Genomic DNA, 12,180 nt, shown 5'->3' on the forward strand with positions numbered 1-12,180 from the left:
TTTATCTTATTTGAGCCTCACAACAACTTGATGGTGGGAAATAGCTACTTTTATTCCTGCTTTTTATGAAAAGTATGTATAACTCCAAGAGGGTAGGTCCCTTGTCACATTTACATCACTGGTTGGCTCTATCTTGACCAGCCAGGTTTCCCAGGTCAAAGCAAAAAGTTTTTGCCTGGAGCTTTATCTGGAGCATACTAAATGTTAGCATTTCCTGCCTAACGTACTTTTATCTGCTGCTTACTCAGCTGACACAACACCTGGCTGGCCCACGGCTGGCCCAGGGTCATGTCAGCGCTCACTTGTTCTTCAGAGGCCTGGCTGCCTCTGCCAGGTGCTTTCTGGGTCTTGAGTTCTGTGCTGCCAAGCTGCAGAACGTGCTAACAAACAGGGCGAGGCTGGGCGTCTCGCCTGCTGCCTCGTCTGGCTCCTGGTTAGCCGCATGTGCGTGTCACGGCGTCGCAGGCGCCCAGCCTGTTCTCCTGCAAGGCTGCTTGCCCCGCTCATCAGAGCTGCCCCCACCTCAACAGCACCGAGCACTGAGTCCCAGGGTTCTGACGTTCCCTACCAGGCACCTCCAAGTACAAAATCCATTGCCCGTAGTGACAACAGGTTGTCCTCTGTCTCTCCTTGTCGTTGGGTGTCCTCTGATGTCCTCCCCCGTGGGTGCATCCCCAGGAGCTGGCCACTCTGCCATCTCAGTCTGGGGAGCTCGAAGCATCTACAGGAGAATGTGACCTTCAGCCTTGGCCCTGGGGCTTTTGCTTGGTTTTACTCTGCCCAGGATGATCGGGCCTGGGGCTTGAAGGGCAGAGGAGCGCACCGAAAGGTGGCATCTCCCCCCAAGTGGGAGGGACCGACCCGAGGGTGGGTCCTCCCTCGGAAAAATGTCAAAAGCATGTGTCATGCTCAACAAGAAGGCAGGGTCCAGTGTCTTGACCCGTCTGAGCCTATCAGCTGTGAGAAGAAGGGGCTCCCAGTCTTCCAGTTATTCAACAGCTGTCCATTGACAGCTCTACCAGTCAGGGTTTCTGGTTGCAGACAGCAGAGACTTACTCAGCTTAACTTATGCAGAAGAATGTATTGGAATTAAATGACAGTTTACAGAATTAACAGGAAGGTTGGAGAACTGAACCTCGAAAGAGGAAGGTGCATGGGAAGGAGGGCGGCATCTCCTGCCTGCATGATGGTTTCTCAGAGGCCTGTGGCTTTGCTGGGCCCTCACGAGCTGCAGTCCCAAGTAGGCAGCTGTGCAGGCAAGTCTAGGATTCTGACCCAGATGCCTTGGAAACAATAAGTTTCTCCCTTTTGGACTCCCTTACGGGGGGAGGGCATGTCCTGTCTCCCACCAAGACTCGGAACCAGGAGTGCCCTGAGAATAGGAAGGGATTTGGGGTGATGACTAGCCAAAAAAATCACCACTGCCTGCTCACTGCACAAGCATTTTGTACTGAGCATTATACAGATCACAGAGCTCAAGGTGTGCAGGGGTTACCATACAGGGAGTGGGTAAGCCGTGGCCACCAAGGGAGCCTCACCACCAGAGGACGGGCTCTGCTGCCATCCTCTGAGGCATGGAGCACACAGAAGGTGACAGGTTTGAAGTGAAAGGGGGTAATGTCAGGTGTCTGAATCACATGCGGCTTTGACCTGGGGAATAGAATGAAGGCAGGGGAGCCAGGCTGTGTCAGGGCTGTCACAAACGGGAACCAGGTCTCAGGCTTTAATCATCCAGGGCCCTGTGCATAACAGTGCTCCTTACTGGAAACAAAACTTGAGTTTCTACCCCCAAAACTGTCTCAGAGCCCTGATGCGTGCGTAGTCTGTGCTCACTAGTTCCCTGCCATTGCCTTGAAATGAAGGAGGTGGTGTGGTAGGCTGTGTGCAAAGAGGGTGTGGCCCCATGGCTGCCGTGGCGCCCTTTCCCCAGGAGAAATGGGCCTCCCTAGGCGTGAAGGGCAGCGGGAAGCTACCGGCCTGCGTGGCACACAGGCCCCGCGCATGCCTGGGGCTTTTCGCCCCTTTCTCCCTCTTGGAGGGAATAGCCCAGGCCAGTAGCAATGGTACCATCACATTTATCTCTTTGGACTCCCTTTAGGTGACACTGCTGAGTGTGGAGATGACTGCACTGAAGGAGGAGAGAGACCGACTCAGAGTGACATCTGAGGACAAGGAACCGAAGGAGCAGCTTCAGAAGGCCATCAGGGACCGGGATGAGGCCATTGCAAAGTGAGTGAGCATGACTACTTTTGTTTTCCTTTAATTACAAGTAACATGAGTGTATGGTCAACTTTAAAAGTTAAGTCATACAGAAGAATATAAAAGTAAACCTGAGTTTCCCTGCAACCCGCCCTCACCGCCAATCCCATTCTCTCCAGACACATTGTTGAAAGATGGGTGTGCATTTTTCGCGGACCTTTTTCCTGTGCATATGCAAGTGTATATGGAACGTTGTTGTCATGGGTGCTTTTTTTTAAAGATTTTATTTATTTTTAGAGAGAAGGGAAAAGAGGAAGGAAGAGAGGGAGAGAAACAGCAATTGGTTGCCTCTCTCATGCCCCGAGCTGGGGGACCTGGCCCGCAACCCAGGCATGTGCCCTGACTGGGAATTGAACTGGCGACGTTTCAGTTCTCAGGCTGGCATTCAGTCCACTGAGCCATACCAGCCAGGGCATCGTCCGCTTTTTAAAAGCATCAATGGATGATGTTCTACATGTCTTGTTTTTTTCCCTACCTACATCTTAGAGAACCTTCTGATTTCATTATATATCTCTACCTCGACTTTTTTATTTTAGGGTTTTTTGTTTGTTTGTTTTATGGACATTCTCAAGCATACACAAAAGTAGAAAAAAAAAAAGGCTGGATCCCTGCTTACCCATCTCAGCTTCAACACTAATCAGCATATGGCTGGTGTTTTACATCTCTATCCTCGCCGGCTTTCTCCACCTCCCCACTGGATGGTGCTAAAGAAAATCACAATTCATCCTTTCCACTGATCTGTAAACACTCCAGCATGGCCCTCTGCCAGAAAAAGACACTTTCTGTAAAACACTCAACCACAATACAGTTATCACACCTGAAAAAACTTGCAATTTCTGACATCATCGAGTATCAAGGGTTCAGATTTCCCGTTATCTCATAAGTGTCCTTTTACCAGTGTTTAGACTCAGACTCCAAAGTCCCCATATTCCATTCACTTGTATGTCCCCATAGTCTGTCACACCCCACCCCCACCCACTTTCTTTTTATATTGTATATGTATTGAAGAAGCTGGATTTTTAGTTTCAGAGTTTTTCTGCGTTCTGAGCCTCATTGCATCACCACGGTGTCATTTAACATTTTTCTCTGTCCCCTGTATTTTTAGTAAACTCGGTAATTTTTTAGTGTTTTGGGTTTTCTTTGGCAAAGAAGAAATGCATAAATGCATTCTCTTATATTAAAAAATGCGCAGTACATAAGCAGAAAATATATTTACAGATTCCCCCATAAGAATTTACATAAATTCTTTCTTTATCATGCACTCAGTCAGTCTACCCTGTTCAGTGAGTGTGAGACGATCAAAACTACTTAAAATGTATCTGCTTTTGAGGTGCTTTACAACACATTAATAACATTTGTGCATCACTTTACTGTTGACAAGACACTTTCATCCTCCAATCTGCGCGGCCACAGCAAGAGGTAAAAATTTCTGACCCCCGTTTTACACGCGAGGAGACATCGTTTCCCCAGGGTCACGGCCAGTGGTGATCTCGGACTCCTGTCCCCACTCCCCTCCCTTTACCACGTGGCTGCTTGTCAGGCAGCTAAAAGGAGGTCATTTGAAACTATTTTCCATGAGACACTGTCTGCCTTTTTCATAAATGGGACACGTTTTTATCTCTGACTTTGAGGCCCCCACACCTTTCCCCCTCCCACCTCCACGAACGCACTTGTCACCGCCCTCCTGTTTTCCGTGGTCACTTTCATCATCTCTGTTTCTTAGTTTTACCCTTGGGTCCCTTTTTCTATCTAGTCAGAACCCCGCATCAGGTTGTTGGTTTCTAGTTTATTTAGGAATTTCATACTCAGTAAGGCTCACAAACCTATGTGTTGCCGAATGAACTCAAAAAGAGTGTGGAGGCTTTGGCTAAAAATAAATGATATTCAAGGGTTTAAGAGCTGGCATTGGGAACACAGCCAGGCAAATGCCCAGAGGTGTTCCAAAGAAGAAAGGAAAGTTAGAGCTCTTCGAGTCCTGCATTCTTAGCCCCAGGATTGGTCCAGGACAGCAGGACAGTTCTCGGTCAGATGGCAGGTGACCTGGATGTTGAATGCCAGGTTGTCTAGGAGGTCTGGTCGCATCTTGTGGTCGCCTAATGGATGTCAGGTGGTCTGGGTACTGAGTCCTTCAGGGAGAAAAATCAGAGGGTTATCTGGGATGTACAGGGTGGGGCAAAAGTAGGTTTATAGTTGTTCATATGGAAAATAATAATCCAAGAAAACACTCTGTTTTGTGTGCTCACAACTATAAACCTACTTTTGCCCCACCCTGTATATCCAGGCATTGACAGGGGACTGGAAAGTTTTAGAAGTTTCTGTCCCCAGGCTAGTAAAACAAGAATAGAGTCTTTCTGCATGCCTGGACCTTCATAATGTTAATAATTTTAGCAGCTTGATTAAAGTGACTCCATTCTACATGTGCTCCATCTTCACACTTCTCAGTAGCTGCCTGGTAGATTTAATTACTGAATACTTGAAGGGCAGCGTGATAATTTGGAGTGAGAGCAGACTTTTATGAATAACAAAGGGTGAAATTGTGTCATGCAAGTAGGGAATTAAATGGTAAAATTAAGGTGCTACTTGTGGAGCCCCATTGGGAATAAAAAGCAGAATGAAGTTAGTAGGAACTGGTTGGGCACCTTTTCTCAGCTAGACAAGCAGAAGAGCTGAACAGCAAGCTCTGACCATGTTCTGTCCTCAGCATGGGAGGTAGGAGATACTGCGCAACCAGAGAAAGTGCCAGACTGCAGGAGAGAGGAAGCAGCGAGTTGAGAAGTCCCTCTCCCTTAAGTAAGTGGGACCTAGCTGGGACACCTGGGTGACAGAGGAGACCACCAAATCTCCATGAAACCTTGACATACCTGTCCCCCCTTGCCGGCTGACAGAGGAGGCCTGGGTAACCTGGAGTCTGGGCTGATTTACAGGTTTTCCTCCCTGAGTAGGGAGAGCTCTACAGTGAGGCCCTGGGCCCCTTTGGACCCTGTAGAACAGGGCTGCCCCCCGGCGGGGGCGGGGGGCACGCGGGGTGGGGGGCGGCAGGGGGCGGGGATCAGAGCACCCCAGGAGAACAGTTCTTTTTCTATGCCAGGAAATGAAATTCTTATACAAGAACTGAAACAGCAAACTTAAGGATCATTTAAATTTGTGGGGGAGCCAGACCACATTTGTATAAGCCCTTAATAGCTTTCACAAGGTGCTTTCGTATACATCATCTTTGCTTCTCCATCCCGGCTGCACGTGAGAAACGCCTGCGGAACTCCCCAGGGGCCAGGGCCCTCTCCGGCAGGTTTCGTCTGAATCTCTGGGTTTAGGTCTGCTTCCTCCCAGCATCCCCCTGGTGCACCCTGTGATTCTAATGTGTAGTCCGGGGTCACAACTCCCAGGAAAAACAACTTCCCGCTCCCTACCGGGCTGCTGGAATCTTGGGGTATTCCTTACCTATGCAATAGGTGAGTTTCAGAAAAGGTAAGGAACAGTTCTTACCTCCTTGCAGGTGAAAGGCCCTCACTGCCACAAAAACCTGGGGCTAGCAATCTGCCTTATGAAACCAAAAAGGAGTCGGTTACTCGTGTTTTCATTTCATAAGGAATTCTTCTAGCCTCTTGAAATACTCCTTTTTAAAACTGCGGTTTAATACATTGATTAGAGGTTTCTGCAGCTTTACACTGGCGTTTCTCATTAATGACACTCACCAGGATTCCCTGGTGAGCAAATGTTCCCGTGCAGGCGGCCGAGGCTGGACTGTGGGGGAGGGCGCGGCAGATCCTGCTTCGGGCGCTTTCTGGAAAAAGACCCCCTCCGCCAGGAGCCGCTGCTGCCCTCCGCCCCAGCAGCATTAGTCAGCACATTCCGGGATCTCCGGGTTGCTCCTGGCGCCACCTGCCGGGAGCTCGGGTGGCTGCAGAGGGCGGGGCGCCCGGGGTTCGCTCCGGCAGGCTGGGCGTCCCTGGCAACCGGCTCCTTGCGAGGATTTCCGCTGTCTGCCACTGGCCAATGGCAGCGGGCGTGACGTGGCGGCCTGCGGCTTTCTGCCGCCGCGCTCATTGGACAGGGTCAGTGGAGTCCCTGCAGCCGCAGTGCGGTGCCGGTCCCGGTCCCGCCCGGCGATCCAGCATTGCGGGCTGGGCTTTCCAGAGCGGCTTCTCCAGGAGGGCCTGGCGGGGCGCCGTTCTGGAGTGGCGGAGTGTCAGGGGAGGTGGCTAATTGCTCAGTGGCCGGGAAGCTAGTGAGGACGTGCTGGTCACGGTGGTGGCCTGAAGTGGCTTTACCCCAGCTGCCCCCGCTTTGGGCAGCGCTAAGCGTGATGCTTGTTGGCGTTCTTTACTCTCAGGCTGTAGCTGGGCGGCCTCTGCACGTGGGTCCTCTAGCTGCCCTTGGGCGTCCACATTGGTCTTTGGCCCTGTGCAACGAGGACACTTTCGCTAGTTTCTGTCGTGTCGAATGCAAAAAACAACAGTTGACGAGGACAAGGACTAAATAACGCTCATTTTGGCAGTGAGACAACCAGCGCCCCCTCTGCAGAGGCTGCGCAGTTTCCTGCACTTTTTATTCCTATTCCCATTCCCGCACCCGCCCCCCAACCAAAAATTAATATTCTTTTGCATTGAACTATGATGTGGCCGTGTTAGGAAGTTTTCCCAAATAATGTGTGAAACATTTCAAAATGTGAAAGTACAAAATGCTTAAGTGGGTGGGAGCTGTTACCCATTAATGATCATCATCTGGAGGTAATCGAGTACACATCTTTTTCTATGACCTTCAAATACACACAGGCCGTTTTTCTTCAACAGAGCAAGTATATCAGAACTTACTGTTTTGTGTGCTTTCTTCCGCCAGGCCCAAATACCTTGTAACTTAACTACCAGTCCCCTAATTGTTGGCTACAATGGTTAGCTAAGCTGTGACGACCTCTGCTTTGTGGCCACCTTTGCGTACGCGGGTACCTCTTTGGACCCCTTAAGGGGGTATTGCTAGTGAAAAGGAGGGGACAAGGGGGACAAGTTCCCCACCTTCCACATGGATTATCCTTTCGGGGGAAGGATCAGCAGCTCCCTAGTGCTGTGCGGGGGTCCTCTGATCTCCTCTGGGTTGCGGTCCTGATTGAAGTGTCATCTTCTTAACCACTTCATCTGTGAGATGGGGATGCCACATACCCCCTTCACTTTTAGGTTGGCTGGGAAAATTGAGAAAATGTCTGAAAACATGTTGGAAACTTTCCAGCCTTCTGCAAGTAACTTCATAGTTTACCATCACTGTTGGTCGTGAGTTAGGGTCAGAGCCTCTTTCCTCGCCTTGTGGACTTACCTGGTGCCCCAGATAAGAACCAGCTGCTTCTGGCACAAAACGCCCATGCTCTCCCTTGCTTGTCTGTTTTCAGGAAAAACGCTGTGGAGCTGGAACTCGCCAAGTGCAAGATGGACATGATGTCTCTGAACAGCCAGCTGCTGGACGCCATCCAGCAGAAGCTGAACCTCTCACAGCAGCTTGAGGCTTGGCAGGTAAGGGAAGGGAAGACGAGGCTCCAGGGAGAGTCTGCGGGCACAGGCGGAGTGGAATAAGGAGTTGGTTTTACCGGAGGGTCCGATGTGCATGGGTGAACAGTAACCCCCGTCTTCACCTGCTGAAATTCAGGGCTCCTGCTCCTCCAGTTCTGGGGGAAGGATGCCTGAAGGTACTCTCAGTGCAGTGAACCCCAGGTTGTGCTGTTTGGGACAGGGGCCTCCTTCAGCTGATCATCGCAGCTTTATTTAAAATCGCTAGAAAGAGACAGCTGTTAACTTGGAGGACCCAGGAAGTCCTGTAAGACTGAATGAACATTCACAGGGGGATGTAGTTCAGCAACCGTCCAGGTGCTGGCAGCTGCTGCCCTTCCTTCTTGAAGGCCAGCTTCCTTTTCTGGAGAACACTGGCCTGGGGCAGGCCGGGGGGACGTGAGTCAGTGTCCCTCCAGGACCTGTGTTTTCAGCGTCCAGGCAGCCTACCCCATTTCGGGTCTAACGGGGCCCTTGACTGGACCATGGCTGTACTTGCCTTTTGTTAATGAGGTTAGGGTAGTACAGTTTCAGGATATGGGTGTAATCGTTCACGTTGCTCCCCAAGAAACCCTAAGCAGGCAGATGAAAAGCCACCTCCGGCTCTACCAGGCAAGCCCCGCTGTGGAGGGCAGGTTATGGGCGACGCTCCTCTGACCCTCCCCCAACAGCCAGCCCCCAGAGCTGGTCCCTGGCTTCCAGGCCTGCCGTTCCTGCTTACCGTCCTGTTCTTTTCTCTTCTCTCCTGGCTACAGTTTGCTTCCTCAGGGCTTTTTACTATCTGGCTCCTTTGGTTTCTGATCTAATGGCCTTTCTCAGTTCCTGTATCAACAGCTTTAGTTGTACACGCCTCCTGCCTTTGAGGTGAGATTGAGCCCTCATCCCACCCATACCCGCCCTGCTGCCATCCAGGTCCCGTCCCCGCCATCTCTCTTGTGGCCCACTGTGTTCTTTGTGCTGGATCGTGGCGTCATCTCTGTGCGGTGTTCCCCGCCATCAAGTCCTGGCCTCCCTCCTCCCATCACCGTCACGCCCGGTGAGCACGGCGGCACACGGCCCAGTACCGTCAGGCTGGCCCCTTCTGACCGGTTGACTCCTGGTTCTTGGTATCACCTCCTCATAAATGGGTTGCTTTGGCCACAGACGTGACAGCAGGCATGGAATTAGGACCAGCTCATGGATGTGTGTGTATGGTGTTCTAAAGTGGTATGTGCCATAGGATCGCCTTGACAAATTCTGAAGTATCAAAAAATGCAGTTTGCCATGTGCCAGAATAAACACTGGCAGCTCTGAGTTTCTTTCCGAAGGATGGTCTAAAATTCCCAATGTTGCATTTAACAACATAGATTGTATTAAGTGCATCCTAAGTACAGGGCACTTTGTTGAGGAATTGAGAATCACTGGGCCGCTACAGGTAGCGAGGATGTGCCCTCTTTCTGTGAGTAGGGCTGAAGGAAGGACAGTGAGTGTGGAGAAAGATGGGGGGATCGGAAGAGAGGAAGGCAGGAGAGCAGGACACGAGCAGAGGAGGAAACAAGACGTTCATACCTGCTGCTACCTGGTGATGTGGCCAAGAAAGTCTGTTTCACACTGAAACCTGCAGACATTCACTTGACACCCACTGGTGAGAGCTTGGATGGGAGAGTAGGAGGTGATGGGCAAGCTGCTGAGGGAGACGGGCCAGCCCACCCCACTTCCTGCCCTCAGGAGCAGCTGGCCCACTGCAGGGTGTAGCCCGGGGTGCAGTCTTTTCACCAGGACCTCCCAGAGCCCGCAGAGTTCAAGGGTGGAGTCAGGCAGATGCTTGGTATGTTCCCTGCTGATGTGCACTAGACGGGGCTTGCTGATTTATATTCCTAAACAGGCAGTCTTCACACAGCATGAGTGGCAGGATGTCTTTGTCAAACGGAGCCTTGCACAGAATCAAAATCTAGCAACTAGAACAGAGTGCAGCTGCTCTGTCCAGAAGTTCCTCTGTGGAGTCGATGAGGGGGGCATTTTCTAGGCAACTTTAACAAATTGGAAGGGAAAGGTGCCACCCTAATGGGGAGGCTAAGGAAACGGGCCTAAGTTGAAGCAAGACAAGCCCTGAGGTGATGCCCAGGTCTCTGCCACAGGTGGGAGCCTCACAAGCAGGGGGTGAGTGTGTGTGGTTGTTCTTCTCACATGTCGCTGCCCACGGTGCTTGGGGGTCAGCAGCTCAGGCCGGTGGTAATTCGCGAGGCTGAGGGCTGGTGCGGCGCGGGCAGGCAGAGTGGAGAGACAGACGAGGCACTAGCTGCAGCCTGTCTGGGCCTAGAGGGACAGCCGTCCGTGGGGTCAGCTGAGGGGTAACACTGTTGACAAGAGGCGAGCCCAAGTCCTGAGGTGTGAGGTGTCACGTGGCTTCCGTGTCCCGGCATCTGCACTTGCTTCTTTCTTGGTTGGGACAGCCCTGGCTGCAGCCACTCACTCATCTCACCCCTCATCCTCATCTCCTGTCCTTCCGTCCTTCAGACATTTGTCACCTCCCTGACCAGTGTCAGGACACTGCGCTGCTCAGCCCCCTCTGTTGTGCTCTCTGCAGGATGACATGCACAGGGTCATTGACCGGCAGCTGATGGACACGCACCTGAAGGAACGGAGCCGGCCTGCGGCTGCCCCCTCCAGGGCCCATGGCACGGGCCACGGGGACGAGCCCGGCACCACTGAAGGCAAACGGCTCTTCTCATTCTTCAGGAAAATCTAAACTGGGAGGAGTCAGGCCAGCGAGGATGGGTGGACTGGAGGCAACTGAAAGCGGGGCGGGTGTTTGCATGCACGGGCCTCCCCCCGACCAGGCTCGGGGGCCGCACTGCTGGCCCGCACAGGGGCCGAGTCGTCTGAGAGGGCCCTGCTTGGCCTCTGAAGGCTGTCCTTGATAGAGGGACAGGCAGGAGCCCTGTGCCCTGCCCAGCCAAGCCCAGCCCGGGCCTCCCGAGGATCCGCTGTTGTGGAGCAGGGCTCAGGCTGCCTCCAGAGCACCAGCCCCGCCCGTCCCTCGGTGGCTCCCGGGCCCCGCCCCTGGCCCTGCTGCCCTCCTCTTGTGGCATGTGGGGGACAGGAGAAACAGGCCCTCTCCGCATGCCTCAGGGCGCCCTTGCTGCTGCCGCTGGCCCGAGCCCCCAGCCCTCCCCATCCCCTGGCCCAGGGAGGAAGGGGAGGCAGCCCCTCACCCATGTGCATGCACCTCTGCCAGGAGCACTTGGTGGGCAGGAGACCCAGCCTGTGGAGCCTGATGGCCAGGGGGCTCTTCTCTTGCTCTCAGCCACGGTCGGCTCTGTCACGGGCTTGGCTGAGGCCGTCTGAGCCCAGACGGAAGAGGGCCTGCCCCCGGCACCACTGCCCTCCTTCCCCGGCCTCCGCCGGTGCAGGCCTCCCCTCAGCGGGCGGGCCGGCCAGTCTTCCGCCAGGCCCTGGGCGGGCTTCAGCCGTCCCGTCCTTTCCCCTTTGTGGGGCCGGGACTGGGAAGCGCCCCGCTCCCCTCACATAATCCACTTCTCGGGTCAGCCAGGCAAGGCCAGGCCCCAGAATGGCCCCAGAGGGGCCTGCAGTCATCCACTCTGCCTCAAGGGCAGCGCCGTCACCACGGGGTGGACGCCTCCAGATACTGCCCCCTCGGCCTGCAGAAGGACGACCCCTGCCACCTGCTGCTCCTGCTCCTTCGGCAGCCACTGCTCCTCCTCTGCTGAGGCCTCACTCAAGGCTCCCAGGCCGAGCAGCCCACAGGCTGCTTCGCAAAGGATCGTCTCCCTCCCTCACCTGGGAAAAGCACAGCAGGGATGAGCGGAAAGAATGTACCTATAGATATGTACATACCACAGTGCTGTACTTTTGTATGTAGCAATCATGTAAATACATGTATGGATTTTATAATATACATATTATATATACAAATCTATAAAGGCATATTTTTAGAAAAACAGCGCACCACTGCTTCTTTTGAAAATAGTCTAAGAATAAATTGAATTTCTACAGAGCTTCCCGCCTCAGTCATTGGGTGCCTGGAGGGGCGGTTTGGTCAGAACGCAGCTTACCTTTCAGAACCACCATTGGCTTGCATGAAGACGCAGAAGTAGTGAGTCCCCCACACACCTGGGAAGTCACCTCATACACAGGGACCCAACCAGTGGGTTCAGCCAGGAAGGGGCACCTCCCCTGGAGGGCGGAGGCATCCCCTGACAGCTGTTTTGGGAGCGGTGGCCGAAGGCACCGCCTCCATGCCCACCCTGGCCTGGGCTCCCTGCCAGTGAGAGCTGCAGTTGCCCAGCCACGGACAGGCCCTCCAGCCTGGCAGACACTTCAAGCCAGAAATGGCTGCGGGCAAAGCTTCCACTGCATCCTTCCGGGCATGCAGAGAATAAACGGGGCA

The 12,180-nt window shown here is 53.2% G+C and overlaps 1 protein-coding gene across 2 annotated transcripts in view; it reads left to right on the forward strand.

Moving 5' to 3' along the window:
• Positions 1 to 11,754, forward strand: part of BICDL1 (BICD family like cargo adaptor 1) — a 78,554-nt gene extending 66,800 nt beyond the window's left edge. The window contains exons 7-10 of one of the 2 annotated variants that reach the window (XR_008530886.1): positions 2,099 to 2,229; positions 7,637 to 7,757; positions 8,546 to 8,654; positions 10,357 to 10,474. Coding sequence is in view for 1 of the 2 variants with exons in the window: in XM_054594095.1 (XP_054450070.1) it covers positions 2,099 to 2,229; positions 7,637 to 7,757; positions 10,357 to 10,518 (414 nt within the window). In the remaining variant the exon portion in view is untranslated. Of the gene's footprint in view, positions 1 to 2,098; positions 2,230 to 7,636; positions 7,758 to 8,545; positions 8,655 to 10,356 lie in introns of both variants that reach the window. The other variant, XM_054594095.1, reaches the window with a different exon arrangement.
• The last annotated feature ends 426 nt before the right edge of the window (positions 11,755 to 12,180 follow it).

The sequence above is a fragment of the Pteronotus mesoamericanus genome, unplaced genomic scaffold (genome assembly GCF_021234165.1).
Source record: "Pteronotus mesoamericanus isolate MK-2021 breed Mesoamerican mustached bat unplaced genomic scaffold, CSHL_Meso_final scaffold_507, whole genome shotgun sequence".
Classification (NCBI taxonomy): Eukaryota; Metazoa; Chordata; class Mammalia; order Chiroptera; family Mormoopidae; genus Pteronotus; species Pteronotus mesoamericanus.